This window comes from Phoxinus phoxinus, assembly GCF_949152265.1.
Source record: "Phoxinus phoxinus genome assembly, chromosome: 4".
NCBI lineage: Eukaryota > Metazoa > Chordata > Actinopteri > Cypriniformes > Leuciscidae > Phoxinus > Phoxinus phoxinus.
This window is the reverse complement of record NC_136879.1, coordinates 33,428,783-33,447,524: the sequence shown is the minus strand read 5'-3', so window position 1 is coordinate 33,447,524 and position 18,742 is coordinate 33,428,783. Positions and strand designations below refer to the sequence as shown.

Sequence of the window (18,742 nt, the reverse complement as noted above, 5' to 3'; positions counted from 1 at the left end):
CGTCTTAAGAGCTCAATGCAATTAAGCAAGTTGTGCAGTAATCAGTGTAGGCATCATTTTGGTCTAGTTAATTAAGAGCATTCGTGCCTACACATTATACAAACTGGCAATGTTAGCACAATATTATTATAAATCTATTATTATTATTAGCATATTTACAATTGCGTTCAGTTAAAGTGTCACTTGAGGCCTATCCATATTAACTTTGCATAATATTATAAACAACATTACCTTAAATCCTCCTATTTAATTGTTACATGAAATTATTTTATTATTATTATTATTATTTACAGTTTAAGTGTCAGTTAATGCCTTATTAACTTTGCATAATATTATAAACAATAAATCATGAGTGTCATGTCGTGTGTTATTTATTATAGGCTACTAGTTAATGTAAGTGTACGTATGAACTCTATAAGTAGAATAAGTGGGTTTACATTTTAACATTTTGGTTTTCTAATTTGTTAAAACGTCTGCGGTGTCACTTTTCTCATTTTTGTTCCCTTGTAATTTAACGTAATTCCACTTAATTCCTTTAGCGGCGCTAGAATATCCCCTGACTGATCGTCAAAGCAAAGAGAAGAAGTTGTTCTGCGCTCTGATTGGTCGTGTTGTTGCTCAGCGGTATTATGTTTGTTAATGCAACTGTCAACAAAGTATGATAGTTTTGATTCATTGATAATATTATTTAGTACACTCTCGATGTGAGGAATGAAGAACAAAAAGGTGAAACCCTCAAAGGGTGTAAGCAACAGAAAAAGAGGTCAGTTACATTAGTGTGGAGGTGGTTATTTGTCGCTAATCCAACAGTAACGCTATTAAAGAGATTTAAAATCTTGTAACCCTAGTGAGGACAAAAAGCTGTGTCTCAAAATTTAGTGAGCTGCCTACTTAGACAGCATTTGTAGGACATCATTGATGGGACAGTCCGACAGACTGATGCTTATTAGTTGTTTGTTGCGTCGAGGAATGTTTATTGAAAAAACTATAGGTTTGAAATGGCTTTTCGTCTTGTATGACCTTCATATCTGTCTTATTCTCCACACTCTGCAGTGCTCAGTGATGTGTCTCCATCCACCAGTATTCCTCCTCTGGTGGAAGGCCAGCTGAGATGTTTTCTGCGAGTGACAGTGAGTAAAGTGCTGTGGACCATCATCAGAGCTCCTCCTGTGACTCTGATCAGGCTCAGATGGTGGGGAGAGTCTTCCAATGGCACCTTCTTCAGGCCTAGAGATGGACACGTTGAACAGAAAGGGGTCAAATCGACAGCCCGCTTTCCAGTTCGATGTGGACCAAAACAGCTGACGTCTTATTTGACTGGTTAGACTTGGTTGATTGCTATTACAGATCTATATAGTGAATTTTAATGGTTGATTGTTGGCAGTCCCTTTTTAGAGAGACATATTTAAAAGGATAGTTGGTTCACCCAAAAATTTCAATCCTCATCATTTACCCACCCTCATGCCACCCCAGACATATATCACTTTCTTTCTTCAGATAATCAAATAGAAGATTTTTAGGAAAATAATAAATGGTTCATAAATTTGGTTAAAATAATGCAATATAATGGGTCCATATAATGCAAGTGAAGTTTGATGCTTGAAAAACACAGCGTTTATGACAATAATCCATACGACCCCAGTGGATGGATCAGCGTCTTCTGAAGCAAAACCCATTCACTTGCATTATATGAACTCATAGAGATGGATTATTTTTCTTAAGTTCAGTAGTGTTTTTTAAGTAAAAGTTGTGTATATTTGAAGAAAGTCATAAACTTTGGGGATGGCATGAGGGTGAGTTATGAACTATCCCTTTAAACTTATGTGTAGATGTATTCATCATATGATGCATAACTTGATATAATATTTGTTTGTTCACAGATATGGGCTCATTGGTGCTGGATGTGCTTACAAAGGTTGATCATTTGCCTATAGCTCGAGCTCAAATCCCTGGCATTGCCCGGCTCTCTTTGTCTCACTCTATAAATGGATATTTCACACTTGTTTCGCCGACTTCAGAAAAACTTGGCGAGCTTCAGGTTGGTGAGATGCTCAGCTGAGTTTGCATTTTTTCATCTGATCAAATTCACTGTTTTCTGCAGAAGTATTTTTTTTTCTCACACTAGGTTCTCAGTTTAGTTAAGTGTTATTGTTTCACGTGTACTGTAGGTCATGCTTGCCCTGGAACCGTTAACAGAAGGATATGACAGCAGTAGTTCAGTACCCACGACTGATATGAGCCTCGACGCACATGCTCCTGGAGTAAAAACTGACCAGAACATGCCTGTATATCCATCTCTGGATCAGGTTCCCCCGAGTGTGAAGGAGACAGCAGGCAGCAGCTACGGTCACATGCCCAGGTTTGTTTTTATGTTTTGGATGATATGATTTTTGATTGAACAGTGTGGAACAGACTAGATCACTCAGTTGACATGCTGTTCTACTGCAACAACATTCCTCCTTGACAACATTCCTCCTTGACTGATCTTGTAATCAGTTTCAGACTTGACTGTGGTTTATGAACGGACAAGTTCAATGAAAATATTTAAATGTTAAATACAAAAAATTTAGATTAATATATATTTTTTTTAAATAATTTGGAAATAGGTTATCCCCAGTGTTATTTTAGAAATATTTATGTTACCGATATTATTTTTTATTATAGTACTTCAACTTACTCTATTTCAGTTAGTGGCCAAGAAACTTTTGATTTTCTTAAGCAAATTTTTTTCATCTAATATTTATATTTTATTTTATTTCTGTTTTATTTAAATTAATGAAAATAATTTTTAACAGATTTGGCTTTAATTAACAATAAAAACATTTATTTGTTTTTTTCTCTCTCCAATATTCTTGTTTTAGAGGGAAGGATTACTTGTATTTTCAAGAAAGTGGGAATGTCTTGCCAGCTTCTTCCACTGGAAAACCTAAACCTGCTTCCGGCCAAAATCTCCCGGCAAATAGCCATACACCTGTTGACCTTTTGTCAGGTAAAACACATTACCTTAATTCACTGAATTTAAAACATAATATTGACATTATTGTTGAACACTGCTAAAGTTTATATGAAATACTTTGTTTTAGTATAGAATAAGTATAGATTTTAGAATAAGTAATTTTAACATTGGATCATCTGCCAATCACTAAATTAATATTGCTGAATTCTGCTGACTGAGCCTGAGTTCTTTTAAATTCATTCAAAATAAGGGTTAATAAGGCACTATTTTTTAATAGTGCTCAGATACAGAACTATACCAATTACAATTTTTTTCTTAGAGTTGTTTGCAGCCATTGTGGCAGTTCTGTTTTGAAATCTGTTAACAAAAAGACCAGGTAGCTCTTTATATTCATGTGACACTAATTAGTTAATTACCTGATGCATATGAATGGTGTTTATTATTATAATTTTTTTCTTTATGTAGTTTACCTATTTGTGAAATTTTTTACTTTTGTTTATTTCTTTGTATTTTTCAGTTCTTCTGGAGCGTGGTAGCAAACTCAGAAATGCCATGGTGGTTTCCGCCTTCAAGTCTGATGTGGAGTCAGATGTTCCAATGAAGGACGTTCCCCCGACCCTCTTTAAAGACAACATTGACGTTTTGTATGATCACTTCTATTTAATTTACATACCAATCAGGGGTCATAATAGACAGCAAAATAGCAGAATGTTAATGATAATAGTGTTAAACATCATCTTCCTCCAAAAGGCCAGATAGGCCCTCGTCAGGACAGTTTCTGGAGAACATCCTTCAATCGGAACTCCAGCATCCTGCTCAGGACCTCGAAGAACCAAGTCAGAATAGAGTCAACACAGAGGACATGGCAGTGGACTTGCTACTGGGAAGGTAGTCAACGCTACTCTTACCTTTAGATTACGTGAAGATAATGTAGCTTTGCTCACAAATACTTGAAGGAAATGCGGAAATCTTTTAGAGTGAGTTTAATGATTTTGTCTGTGTTTGGAAAATATACGTTTTAGTATTTGTAATGGCTCTGTTCCTCAGTGTTAATGGATCTGTGCTGCAGTTTTGGGACGGCGAGGGTTCTCTCCCAGATTCTCTTTCTGATCACAGCAGTGTGCTCATGGACAGTGAACTCAACGACCCTCAATATGATCAGAGTCTTCTGGAAAACCTCTTCTACAAAGCTCCTGTAAGTCATGCAATGAAGAACAGCTCACTATTATTTGTAGTTTCCTTAAAGTGCCCCTATTCTTTTCTGTATATTACCTTTCATGTAGTGTTTTATAGCTGTTTGTGAACGTACAGTTAAAGTTCTGCAAAGTTTCAAAGATCAAAGTGCATGATAAATGAAGTCATTGTCTCCCAAAAGAAAGAAGCTCACATACTGCCTTCATTGGCTGTCTTCGAATAACGTCTACTTTGACCCGCTGTCAAACACTGTAGTTCTATCTGAGGCTTGAAAGAGTTTGGTTTGTGTTATCAGCATGTCAAGAAGACACTGTTTTTTTGTGCTGTGAAAGCAAATCCCCATTGCAAGCACTTCTAAAGGATAAGGACTCAGGCTCGAATTGATACGGTAAAACTGACTCCATCTTTAACTGTTCGTATCAATACAAGTGCTCAGGAAGAGCTGACATCCAGATATGGTAGCAGTTGACCATCACATCAAACTGGGCCATCTGACCAATCAGAGAAGTGTAGGCTTTTTGAGGAAGGGTTCAGAGAGATTCTTTATCAATCTGTTTCTTCTGACACTGAGAAAAGAGGTGATGCTGTAATGTATACGATGAGAAGATGAAGGTGTTTGGATGCATGTTAACCTTTTGTAGGAGACCACCAAAACAAAATTAGGAGCCTTTAAAATGGCATAATAGGGGCACTTTAGATAAAACTTCGTAATTCTATATTTCTTCTTATTTCAGATGTCAAATGAATGTTTGGAAGAGGAACATCCACAGAAGGGCCCAGCAGGGAAACCAGAACACAAAAGCTCAGCTAAAAATACCCGGTCAGTTGCACTTATGCAGAAAACAATGCTCAAAACTCAATATCCTGAAGATAAAATAAAACTACATAGCATAATAATAAACACATATGTAAAAGGTACAGAATATAATACAATACATTTTAAAATAATTTGTTCGTATCTGCTGTTGTGTAAATTTCCTCTGTTTTTTGAAGGCTTGATTCTGATGATGTGCAGCATTCAAAAGCAGGAGATGATCTCTCTGGACTTAGCATTGATAAAATATCTTTGCTTGGAGATATTCATTTTGCCAGGCTTACCATCAGTGAGTTAAAAGTTCCCACTGACAGTACTTCAAGAAGTCTATCTAGAAAAGGAAGACCACCTCGGCCCCTCACCACAAAGAAATGGTACGACATTTAGAATATTTCATATCAGATAATATATATAGATGGCAGTAGCTAGAAATTTGTTTTAATGTTTTAAAACTAACCTGACTTGTAATTGTCCTGTCCATCTAGCTTTTATATTGTAGAATACCTCTTTCCACTGGTTTCTGCTGGATATGAGGATGTTCAACAAGTACCTTCAGAGATTACAAAAGTTGTCTCTAGTAAAGTAATAGAGGGCGGTGAGTATATTTGTTTTAAGCCAGGTGCACACTGTGCGATTTTGGCCGCGATTTGGCAGTCTGAGACAAATTTAGCAAATCCTAAAAGATTCCTCTGATCCTTGGCTAAAATCTGAAGTCTTTGATCGCTAGTTTGACATGTTCGCCGACAGCCGATTAATGACTGCTGTGATCAAATTTTACCTCAGACGAAATTCTGGCAGTGTCAGAAGATTTGACTCGCAGTCCTGCAGTGTGACTTCTCCTACGACGACCGTCAAATTGTCTTTGTTTTTTAAGACAAGCCTTGACCAAGATTAAAGTTAGAGGTTTCTTTGAAGCCACCATTTAAATCCCGAGTGAAATCCAGCCCACTGTCACCGAACGTTTCATTGATTAATGATGTAAAACTTCGGACAAGTTTTCTTGCGTGCGTCCGTTTTTAACACGTCTTGACTGTCGTACAGTCTGACATTAATGACAACTGAGATCTTACAGTGTGACATGGATTACAGCGATGATTATGTTCGTACAGTCTGACAAGCAACAATCGTGAAGGACTATTATAAATCTCACAGTGTGCACACGGCTTTAAATAACTTTAACAAAACCGAATTTAACCAAGAAGTAGTGTAATGATCTGGTGATTCTTTTTTTCGTTTTTTAGTGGTGACGTTTCAGCACCAAAGTTTGTTTCCAGTGAGGTTCAGTAGGTCGTCTATTAAACAGTGGTGGGAGATGAAAGTCACTTTCAAGATCTACTCCAGAAATAGCCTTCAAAAGACAGTAAGTGCAGTGTGTGCCTACCACTAAATATACTACACACCTCAAACAAACCTTAAAAAAAACAAAGGCTCTTATTTGTCCTGTTTGTTGTTTAGCCCATTCTCATTGGGTCAGCAATGTTTCCTCTGAGATCCATGATGCAGAGTGAATCGCTGAGCATTTCTGCTGCCCTGCCTGTTCAAAGGCCGGAAGGGAACTCTGATAAACAGGCAATTGGTCCTCTGAAGGTAATGCATCACTCATAAGAACCAAATCTAGGAGATTTTATTAAACCCAGCAATTCGTTCCCCACATATTCATTCTGTACTTCACCATGTTCTTTGTTCGTAAAGGTTTCCTTCGAATTAGCGGCAGACAAGAATGATTTCTCCACCAAAAAGAGACCCGCAAAGCACATGCTGAGTCCACAAAGACCTCTCTCTTCTCGTCTGACTGAAGAGCATGGTGGGCAGAAGGGTTTATGTGTGAGTGACCACAGGAGAGACCCGTCTCCTCGTGCAGGTGTTCATCAAGTCCAGAGTATTCTGATACCTCCAACCAGATCTCGCTCCACATCACCACACGTCAGATACCAGAGCTCTCTTCATGAGCCTCTGCGGCAGGAAGTGAAAGACACTGAGATTTTGCTTCATATGTTGCTCATGGTGCCTGATGGGAAAGATTTTAACTGTGCACCCATGCAGCCCAATATCTACTTGAACTGTAAACTCCTCGAATCTGATGAAACCGCTCGATCGTTGGTGAGCTGGGGTCATAAACATCCAACTTTCAGCTTTATTCAGGTTTGTGCACAATGGAGAATTGAGGAAAGTTCACAGGCTTTAGCCATATTAGTTAGTAGTGGAAATCATCAGGAATCCCATCATTATTTTGAAAATGTGAAAATTTAGTGTATGTTATTTGTTTTTGACCTAATTTTTTACATGATATAGGTGACTCCAATCGCACTGAACAGCAGACTGTTGGAGAGAATGAAGAACAACATGATGGTCATTGAAGTTTGGTTGAGGGCCAGCACCTCAGATCATGATAAACTCCTTGGTTTAGTAAAACTACCTCTCCACCAGTTCTACATGTCCTTCAGGTAGGTCTATATATATATATATATATATATATATATATATATATATTATACTGTGTGTGTATGTGTATATATATATGACATCTGTTACTATATTTATGTGCAGTATATTAATTTTAAAATTGTTTGAATAATTATTGTATATTCCTAACATTTCGTATTGAAATAAATATTATGAAATAATAGTGAAAATTATCATTACTAAAATTAGAATTAAAATAAAAAGAGAAAATATCAAAAATTACATCTAATTAAAATTTTGATTAATAATATTAAAATTACATTGGAACATAATTTGTCTTTTTACTTTGTCTTCAGAGACCCTAAGATCTCTGAGCTGCTCTTGCAGTCTCAGTATCCAGTGGTTGGAGTGGACAGTTATATGCCCGTGGTTGACGTATTCACTGGCAACACTCGTGGAAACCTAAGGGTGTGTCTAGCAATGGGTCTATCACAGCAGATCACGGCACTTCAGCAAATGAGGGATGACGAGACACCGCTGCCTCGACCTGCACACATGTTAGACCACCGGCCACATGTAGAAACCAAGGCTAGTTCACTTTAAAACTCCCGAAAGCAGCACTGATGCTTAAAAATAAAGCCTAAATTGTTTCTAAATCAATGTTCTTTTAGGCCAGCACCACTGCAGATGTTCTGCGTGAGCATGTCTTCATGATCCGAGTAGAGAGAGTGAAGGGTCTGACGCCTCTGCAGTCCACAGTGTGGGGAGAGGCTGACTGTTACATCCAGTACTCCTTCCCTGCACAAAATGAGTCGAGAGAGGACATGGACCCACATGTTGTTGAGAGCAGTAAGTCGATTTCTTGCTGACTGTATCAAAGAGCTTTAAATCATCTGTTTCTGTTTAGCTCAACCAACTTTCTTTTCCACAGATGTGGACATCAAGGCATACCGCACTGAGACCACTCTCTGTGTGCCTGACCCTGTGTTTGGACATAATGAGACTCATGTCCTACTGGCTCCTCCTGACTTCCCAGTGCAAAGAATACTGCTAAGCTCACTGGCCAATCAGGGAATAAGGAATGGAGGAGGAGTGCAGTTTGAGGTTTGGTGCAGGTACAGTAAATGTAGAAATGATTTATTCTTGGACACTTTTATTTACATTTTAGCATTTAAAAACGCATGTTATAAACAACTCTTTTGTTTTTGGCAATATTTTTATTAAATTTTATTCATTTATGTTTGGCATTATAAAGCATGCCTCTTATTTGGCAATATTTAAATTTATTAATTAATTTGCTTTTACATTTTATCATTTAATATCTAATAATTTATCTTTTATTTGGCAGTATTTTTATGATGTATTTTTGTTCTTTATTTATATTTTAGCATTTAAAAACATGTTCCTTATTTGAAAATATGTTTATTATTTAATTATATTTATTTATTTATTTACTTTTTTACATTTTAACATTTAAAAACATGTTGCTTTTATTTCGGCAATGTTTTTATTATATTATTTATTTATTACAATTTGGCGTTTAAAAAAACGTTTAAAAACCGCCTCTTATTTGACAATAATGTTTATTTAATTGTATTTATTTATTTACTTTTTACATTTTAGCATTTAAAAGCATTAAGGTTTATTTGGTAATATTTTTATTTAATTTTATTGATTAGTTTTTTTTTATATATATATATATATACATTTGTAGCTTTTAAAAGCATGTCTCCTTTATATGGTAATTATTTGATTGTTTATTTGTAATAGACCAGTGAATAAGTCATATTTTTCATTGTTTTTCAGGTATTATTATCCAAATGTTAGAGATCAGCTAGTAGCCAGAGGACTGCTTCCCATGTCCAAACTGTGTGCTATGGTAACCATGCAGAAACAGGGCCAAACCGATGCGCAACTTTTCTCCCTCCCTCTGGTCCCAAGAACTGACCGACCTGTTGACACGCAGCCTCAGTCCCCTGGTAGTCATGTGCCTATTTCATTTAAAACTCCATACAGATAGCATATAGAGTTTGAATTTGTATTTGAATTTGAAGCAAATGTAAAAAAAAATCACTTTTACTTGCCTGTAGGGCTGCTTGAAGTGAGCCTTCAGTACAAGTCTCGACCAATGAGGAGTGTCGGAGTGAAGAGTGGGGTTGTGCCGTCCCGCAGAGTGGTACTGGTTGTGCAGGTGCACAGAGCAGCCGGGCTGCAAGCTGCAGCCAAGTGAGTCAATCTACCTCAAATCTGACCCTTAAGATGTTTTAACAATTACCCCACACATCGATTTAGCTTAAATTGATTTAAAGGGGTCATGACATGAGAACTCAAATTTGCCTTGATCTTTTGATATACTGTATAATGGTCTTTGTACCATCCTGCAAGTTTCATAGCTTAAAACGTTCTCATCATCATAAGCAAAGCATTTATTTAATTAAGCTCCAAAAATGACTTGTTTGGATATTGTGGGATTTAAATACATTTGCATATGACTATCTCCAGTGCAAAACCTCAACGAATAGTCATCATCTTTAACATTACATGAAGTACAGTTTATGCATTTTTTTTATTTATTTTTTATATAGCATTTTTCTATTGTTTCTCAGGGTTCTTGCAGATACAGACAGATCACTGCAGTATTACTCTGAAGTGGGGCTCAACTCCTTCATCAGCATGCAGTTGTCCTTCCTGCCGGACAGTGAGGTTCGAAGCACACGTGTGGCGGCCAGAAGTTTCTGCCCAGAGTTTGAACATCACGCAGAGTTCTGCTGTAACCTGCTGGTGCAGAGAGACAGCGGGGAGAGTGTCAGTCTCGCTGAACTCCTGCAGGAGGCAGTGGCCGTCTTTACCATTTACAACAGAGACACGCGCAAAAGTGAGTTACCCAACTTGGAAAGGTAGACAGATATGTGATGTCGTTTTGTCATGACACACTTCTGTCAAGGATGTTTTGATACCTTTAGGTTACAAATGACTCCACAAAAACATTACAAGCAGCCATTCATTATATAATCCCATCTTGCAAACTATGTGTGGGTGTTGTTCTGTGTTGTAAGGAATAAAAAAAAAAAGAATGAGTGGACAGGCTTTGTATGCCAGTTCAACATATCACTGTATATATATATAGAGTGATTCAGATTTTTTTTTGTTACTATTTATTTATTTATTTTTACAAGCACATTTTTTGTAATGTCTTTAGACTTACCGTTTAGTATCATGTTAACATTTACTTTCACTCCATTTCAGCACTATAAACACTATGTACTGTAAGTTTCTTTTATCTCATTGTAGTGGTCGATACAACAAGATCGAAGGATGCTGTCCTGGGCACTGTGAAAATTAAGCTTGCAGATCTGATTCAGAAAAGAAGTGGTATGGAAGTGTTGAATATTAATCAGATATTTTTATCATATTCATTTATTTGTTTACATTTTAGCATTTAGAAATGTCAATTTTATTTATTTATGGTATGAAAGTATTCAATTTAGTATTTAAATGTTTGGTTGATTTTAACATTTTAAAAAAGATATAATTTTTTTGCCATATTTTTGTTATTTAATTATATTTATTTATCTATAATATGAAGATATTGAATATTAATAGGATATAAATGATGTAAAATATATATATACTGTAATATATATAATATATATATATATATATATATATTTTTTTTTTTTTTTTTTTACAGGTATATCTGGCTGGTACAGTCTCTCTCTACCTCCGAGCACAACGTCACCTCACAGTCTGACTTCAGCAGGAGGGCTTGAAATCTCCATCAGTTTTTCCCATCATGCAGATAGAGAGCGAGTCATCAGTTCGGCCCTTGGACTTGGATGGGACGTGGGACAAGACAGTGAAGATGAGGCCGATATAGAGGACGAAGATACTTTAGAAGAAAGCACAAAGTCTCTGACATTATCACTTTCCATGCCTAGAGTGTGGCTGCCCATCCATTGCCTGCTGCTGCCAGGACATGAAGACTTGCAGCGTTCCACCTACTGCTACTACAGATACAAACTGTACGACCAGCAGACCTTCTGCTCAGAACTTAGACATCCTGTTCCAGAAGAGAGTGACGGAGAAGAGGGTTTAGCCACGGTGGCATTTCAGGGCAGCAGAAGCGTGGTGTTGAGAAGGACTCAACCCCTGCGCTGGTACCTGAGGGAGGAGAGGCTGGAGGTGCAGTTGTGGGTGGCCTTTGGGAAGGAGAAGAGAGTCCGGCCTCATAACGCTGACCGTCTGGTGGGCTCTGCCTTTGTGGATCTCTCTGCTCTTTCTGGGACCTTGAAGCACCATCAAACAACCAGCGGTAGAGTTATTTGATCTTTTGGTTCTTTATCTGTAAAGTGGCAATTTTATTTTCCCCCTAGTTCACTATAATATTAGTCAAAGCAATAAGGGCACATATCATTTAGAGAGAGGGCTACTGAATTAGATATTATAGATATCGAACTAGAAAACTAGACTAAATTAGAAAGAAATCTTATAATACTTTATACTATAATACAATGCTGGCATATTATATAATCATTATAAAATCCTTATAGGCCTACAGCAACAGTGTTACCACATGATGAATTCCCCTTTATTTAACCAAAAATTGCAAGACAATAAAATATAGAAAATATATTATCGTTCAAAAGTTTTGGGTCTGTAAGCAGTATTTTATGCTCACCAAGGCTGCCTTTATTTTACAAAAATACACTGAAAACAGCAATATTGTGAAATATTATTACAATTTAAAATTATTCAAATAATTGTTTTCTATTTGAATATACACTATGTGGCCAAAAGTATTGGGACACCTGACCATTACACCAGTGGTATCATATTCTAAATGCATAGACATTAAGGACTTGGTACCCCCTCATTTGCTTTAAAAGCATTCCTTTTTGGAGTGTTTCTGTGAGAATTTGTGCCAATTCATCTGGTAGAGGATTTGTGAGGTCAGGAACTGGTGTTAGACGAGAAGGCATGGCTCGCAATCTCCGTTCCAGTTCATCCCAAAGGTGTTTGGTGGGGTTAGGGTCAGGGCTCTGTACGGACCAGTCAGTTCCACACCCAACTCATCCAACCATGTCTTTATGGACCTTGCTTTGTGCACTGGTGCACAGTCATGCTGGAATTTAATTCCAGAATATTCTGCCGTCAGTCTGAATGTCTGGCTACGCGATGGAATCAGCAGACCATTGTTGACTTTTACACGCCATGCGCCTCAACACTCGGTGACATCGTGGCCGAGTTGCCGCTGTTCCTAATTGCTTTCACTTTCCTATAATACCACTTACAGTTGACGTGAAATATCAACAGGAATGATATTTCACAAACTGACTTATTGCAAAGTTGGGTTTTAGATTGACACTTGAATTCACTGAGCTCTTCCGAATATGTTCCTTTAATTTATTGGAAACTTAAGTTTATGTAACTACAAACCAGTATTTGGGCCAAACTAGCCAGCCCGTACTGAATGACAGCCTTATTTAGGTAACCCTGTTACCCATCCTGGTGTATTTTTGACTTTAACCTATGATTATATAAATGTTTATTTATATATATATATATATTAGATCAATGTTTATTACTAGAAAATAATTAGTCACACTAATCTGGGTTGTAAACTTTATTTAGTGTCACAAATTTTGGCAACAGGGCTGAAAAATAGCAAACTGCATGTAAAATAAAACTGAAAATGTGATGTAAATAAAACGGCACCACAAATATTTGGTTGGACTTTTTTCTAAAGGTTAAGCACTTCCCTTTTCTGACACTAAATTTGACTTAGTTTTAAAGAGTTTCATTAGTTTTCTTATTTCATACACTTTTTTGTTTTTTTGTTTTATTTTTAAGATTTTCCATGATATGTCCTTTGCTCATATCTACTAAAATATTTTTTGCAACATTGAAACTGTATTTCATCTCCTCTGGCTAATGGCTGTTTCTCTCTCATGGTAGGTGTGTATCCTCTGTTCAAGCGCTCTGCTGTAAACCTGTGTGGTGCTGCTGTCAGAGTCCATATCACTGTGACGACAGAGTCTGTACCACATGAGCCTCAAGCCATTGAGGAGCTCAACAGTTCAGGAGAAGAGGAGGAGGAGGAAGAAGACATCCCCACCACAGTGCTGTCTAGACAATCTCAGTCCCTCAGCAAACAGCTCATCAAATCAGCCGTGAGCTCTGATTCTCCACCATCCACAGAACTCCTCAATGAGGACGCCTTCGTGGCCAACATTACTGTGGACAGAGCCATGCATCTGAGTCTGAAGGGTAGAATAACCGTGATGTTTGATTTATTTATTTTTTTGCTTCATTCTCATTTGTAAGTACCTTGACTTTATGACATTTAAATGCTGTTGTCATCCTCAGGTTGTCCTCTTGCTGAGCGGGGTGGAGGGTTGCCTAGTTGCTGTGTTTCCTACGCCACCATCGATGCCCCAGGCACAGTGACCACAGAATTGATCAAAGACAGTGACTGCCCTGTGTGGGACCATCAGCAAGAATGCCGGTAAACCCTTTTAAACCCATGCAATTCTCATGGACATTTTACACAAACTGTGAAACATCGTAAATCTAAAAATTATATAAACTGTATATGAAAAGGGTCCATGGTAAACACATGGCTGATTCTTGTTTTCAGACTGTCGAAGGAGCTACTTTTGGATCCCCAGCAGTCCTTGGTTTTTAAAGTTTGGCATAAAGGAGGTGATGACACATAATCATCCACAACACCCTAGCATTGTGGCGGCAACTTTTATACTGGCTGGCACCTCTCATATTTTCTTCAGAAATTGTTCTACAATGTATTTTCCTTTGCAGAGGTCGAGCGGGTGATTGGATTCGTGTCTGTGGACCTGTCACCACTTCTGTCAGGATTTCAGTCCGTTTGTGGCTGGTATAACATCACTGATTTCAGCGGGCAGTGTCAGGGACAGCTAAAGGTGTCTGTGTCTCCTCTGAGGGCAGTGCATGACCTCCGGGCACAGAGACAGGCGGCCCACGAGACTGTTGCTCCAGACTCGAGTGTAAGCCATTAATGGATTTTGTTTTCTTGCTGATTTGGTGCTCAGGAAACAGTTGTTGTTGTTATTATCAATGTTGAAAACAGTTTTGTGCTACTTAATACCTTTGTGGAAACAGTGACACTACTATTCATTTAAAAGTTTGGGTTTAGTGAGTTTAGAAAAAGAAAGAAATTAATACTTTTAGTCAGCAAGGATGCATTAAATTGATTAAAAATGACAGTAAGACTTTTATAATGTTACAAAAGATTTCCATTTAAAATAATCAGAGAATCCTGAAAAATGTATCCAAGTTTCCAAAAATATATTAAGCAGCCGAAATTTTTTTCAACATTTATAAAAACAAGAACCTTAATTAATAATTGAACATCAATAGTAATGGAGCAGCAAATCAATGGATAATAATGGAGCAGCTTTTTATTCCCCTCACAGGAATCCATTACATATTAAAATATATTAAGAAATAGAAATTGTAAAAAATATTTCACTGTTTTTACTGTATCAAATAAATTCAGCCTTGGTGAGCGTAAAATACTTCTTTCAAGAACATAAAAAATGCTTTATTATTCTAGACTTTTGACCGGTTGTGTATAAAAATAAATAACCTGTTTTTTTTCCAGCTGAAAATTATAATACTGTTGTCACACATGATGATGATGATTGTCTTTTGCAGGCTCTCTTTAGTGCACTTCCACTCTGCTATCAAACAACAGCTTCGTACCACAGCTTCCCCAGCCACATTAGTCGATTCTCAGAACAGAGGATCAACACACCTCCTGATCAGTTTGAAAAAATGCTCTCTGACAGGTATTTATTTTGGGGAAATGGTATAGAATCTGCCTTATCAGGTTTACTATCTGAAATAATACCTATGGGGATGTTTTCTCAGATCCAGTGTGACAGATCGCCACGACGAGCACATGGACAACGTAAGAATGTTCCATCAGACTTTGCATGAGGGTGAGAAAGCATCTCGCTCCTTCTTGGCTGGAGATCCCCACCCATCCAGTTCAACACTCTTCTCTGCACTCAGGTAGCCCTCACACTGGCTTAAAGGTCAAGATGTCACATCAGATGATTATCAGAGTCCATATGAAGTACAAATATCAGTTTACATGTTCATCACATGTATTCCAAATAACATTAAAAGACTGTCAATTGATGTCAGTGAAACCATATCATAAGTAATAGTAAATACATGTACAGTGTTACAAATTATTTCTATTTTAAACATTGTTTTAAAACACTTTCTTTTCATCAAAGAATCCTAAAAATAGCAGCAAAACTGTTTTCAACATTGATAATAGTAAGAAATGTTTACAAATCAGCATATTAGAATGATTTCTGAAGGATCATATGACACTGAAGTAATGATGCGAAAAATTCAGCTTTGCATCACAGGAATAAATTACACTAAAATATATTTACAGAAAACTGTAATAATATTTCACAATAACACTGTTTTTACTGTATCAAATAAATGCAGCATTGGTGAGCATAAGTCATTTAAAAAAATCTTATGAACCCAAACCTTTTGAACACGAACAGTAGTGTATTTTTCAGTCCAGCTGTCAGATTTAAGGTTTAGTTTACTATGCTATTTAACAGATTAACTAAGCAATAATATATGGATATAATATCTATCACAATCAGTTTTTTTCAGGTTTTTATGTAGACTGCCAATTAATTCCAATTCATCTGTCATTTTGATTACTAATGAAATTAATGTTGTGTTTTAAGGAAAAACCTCAGCGAGTTAGATGATATTCAGAGATATTTCAGCCGGAAGTTGTCCACTCCAACATTCCCAAAGCTGAGTGAGCTGAGAGGAACCTCCAGGCAGGAAGAGCACAGAGACTCAGAGACGGACTCCACACAACTCCTTCTGAAGTCCAGTCAGCTGGTGGGAGAGGTCAATAACATCATTAAAGGCGAGTTGTTCTCTGTTTGTGTGATTCCTGTTTATTTAGGGGCATTTTTTAATTCAGTATTTATTTTAAATCAGGCTTAAGTGAACACCAGACGGAAGAAGCACCAACTACCCTTAAAAGGTCCACCACTCCTGATCCGGTTGATGAGCATGTAACCTATGGGGTTGATCAGCTGATATTATCGGAGTCTGACAGCTGTGAGACTGAGCCACGCTTTCATAAAGACTCAGACATGATGTTGGAGGATGAAGAGGAAGTCTCGCCCATTAGCTTTCCTGCTCATGCAGAGATCAGACAGCCACCAGCTGCTCCTGAAGATGAAAAGCTCCATCACAGCTCCAGCGATCACTCATCTGATGAAGATGAGTGTAAAGAAGAGGATAAAGATGAGGATGAGCTTGGAGAATTTGAGGAAACTTTAATACAGCCCAGAACACTCAATGAGGTCACTTCAGTCACAGACAGAACCAGTCCCTGGACCAGCCTACTGTCTGACCCAGATATGGGATCTCTGGAGAGTCTGGATTTACTGCAGCATCACGTTCATGACGACACCGTCCACACTCGAGGAGAGGAAAGGAACCGCAGAGAACTTGTGTTAGACGTTAACCCGCAGTCACTGATTGCAGAATCTCAAGGTATCGTTTCTGACTCCGATATCTGTGAAGGATCTGAAACTGATCTGGACACATTTAGGAGTGAAAGCGCTATTGCCACAGATCATTGGGAACAGCAGCCTTCTCCGGATGGAGACGGTGCTCTTTCTAGCATTAGTGAGGTTGAAGATTATGACCCAAGTAACAGTGGGCCTGAAGAAAGGGAGGAGAAACCGAACTCGCCTCCCTTTACAGAGTCTGGTTCAGAAACGGATAATAAAAAAGTTGAGAGGAGAACAAAACCGTATCCTTCCAAGCTTTATATGATTCAAAACAGCATTTTAAAGATATGCAAGTTCTTTTGACAGCATATGTGGCATGCTGTTGATTACTTCAGAAAATTTCATCATGTGCCTCAGTTTATAAAAAACAAAACGCTTGCTTTGACACTTGCCCCATTGACTTCCATTATAAGTGAATTTACAATTGAAGTCAATGGGCAGTGTTCAAAAAAAGCTGACATAGACAGGCAATATCCTTCAAACTGCTGTTTTTATTATACAATATCTTTGTTATTTTTGGCTAAACCCCTCCTTGCAGTTCTGAATCTGTAGAGATTCCAAATTTCTTCTTGTCGGCGCACCATCTGGAGGCGTCCATGAGGGCTTTGAGGATGGCACCTGTCTTTCCATCAGCAACAACTGAATCTGTGAGTACTCTCCCATTTTTAGACGTTTCAATAAAGCTAGTAAGCTACTGCTACCGTTTGGTAAAAAAATATATATTATAGATAAAACAACACTTTTTCAGATTTAATTAATGCACTAAAAATACTTTAGTTCATACATTTTGGTTCTTTTTGTTGTGATTTTTTTTTTTTTACATCATTGTTTATGTTATGAATCTGCCAGAGAATATAAGTGTGAAGATTAGCCCCAGGGCAGTGTTATTTTAGTTTTTATTTATTACCGGTTTATAAGTTAGTGCTTCAACTTAAATGCAACATTTCTAGGTTTCATTTATTTTAAGTTTTGTAACTATTTATTTTATTTTAGCTTTATTTCAAATAACAGAAATGTGTTTAATAGGTTTAGCTTTAGTTAATGATAATAATCCTGTGACCCATCCCAGGATGTTTCATATATAGGCCTATATATATATTTTTTATTTTTTTTCGTTACTCTGTCCGTTCGCCCATTCATCCATCCATTTATCTGATCTGTTGTTCATATACTGTACATTCCATTTATGTCTATACTTTTTGGGGTCATCGTAGTCATCAGTCAGTAGATATGAGTGAATACATTTTCAAATGTGGTCCATAATGACTAACTTTTATATTGTGAATACAATCTCCAAAATTTTGGTATGCTTTCTTATTTTTAAAATTAAGTTACTTTTTTTTTTTTTTTTTGTAAGGTGTCATGATTTGGTTATTCAAAATTATTTATTTTAGGAGACATTAAATCCTGTAAATCTATATCGAAGAATGCCTCGATCAAGACCCAGCATCCCTCCAACACAGAGGAGTGAAGAGACCAAAAGAATTGCAAAAATATTTGCTTCAAATTTTACAGAAGGAAGTTAGTACATTCTTCTGATTTATGTGTGCTTGTTTTTAATTACATTTTTTTTATTTGTATGTAAAGTATGTGAATTTTTAATGATGCTTATTTATTTCTTAAGTAATGCAATATGGCTTTCTAACAGGAATTTTGGATAATGTAAGCATTAAAAAAGTTGTTTATTTACAGTAATAAATTATTTTTGTAATAAATAATTTTGTATTTCCATATACGGGTGATTTGTTTTTAAAGGTCCCGTTCTCA

At 37.0% G+C, this 18,742-nt stretch overlaps 1 protein-coding gene across 1 annotated transcript; it reads left to right on the top strand.

The window, feature by feature from the left end:
• The first annotated feature begins 574 nt into the window (after window positions 1-574).
• c2cd3 (C2 domain containing 3 centriole elongation regulator) lies at window positions 575-18,707 on the top strand. The gene is made up of 33 exons (XM_079611507.1): window positions 575-763; window positions 1,054-1,320; window positions 1,881-2,038; window positions 2,169-2,359; window positions 2,862-2,989; window positions 3,474-3,600; window positions 3,707-3,844; window positions 4,004-4,151; window positions 4,885-4,970; window positions 5,144-5,338; window positions 5,450-5,559; window positions 6,206-6,324; window positions 6,420-6,551; window positions 6,657-7,106; window positions 7,257-7,408; window positions 7,724-7,955; window positions 8,039-8,216; window positions 8,299-8,482; window positions 9,174-9,346; window positions 9,458-9,593; window positions 9,974-10,242; window positions 10,659-10,739; window positions 11,059-11,679; window positions 13,323-13,634; window positions 13,734-13,872; window positions 14,005-14,069; window positions 14,184-14,389; window positions 15,060-15,193; window positions 15,276-15,419; window positions 16,127-16,317; window positions 16,392-17,217; window positions 17,514-17,622; window positions 18,370-18,707. Exons 1-33 carry the CDS (start codon window positions 712-714, stop codon window positions 18,499-18,501), a joined length of 6,585 nt encoding a protein of 2,194 aa, XP_079467633.1. The 5' UTR covers window positions 575-711; the 3' UTR covers window positions 18,502-18,707.
• The last annotated feature ends 35 nt before the right edge of the window (window positions 18,708-18,742 follow it).

Coding starts and splice junctions, on each gene's coding strand:
- c2cd3 (XM_079611507.1), top strand. CDS start 712: ATGAAGAACAAAAAGGTGAAACCCTCAAAGGGTGTAAGCAACAGAAAA. Junction 3,845..4,003: donor GTGGACTTGCTACTGGGAAG/GTAGTCAACGCT, acceptor TCTGTTCCTCAG/TGTTAATGGATCTGTGCTGC. Junction 14,390..15,059: donor CTGTTGCTCCAGACTCGAGT/GTAAGCCATTAA, acceptor TGTCTTTTGCAG/GCTCTCTTTAGTGCACTTCC.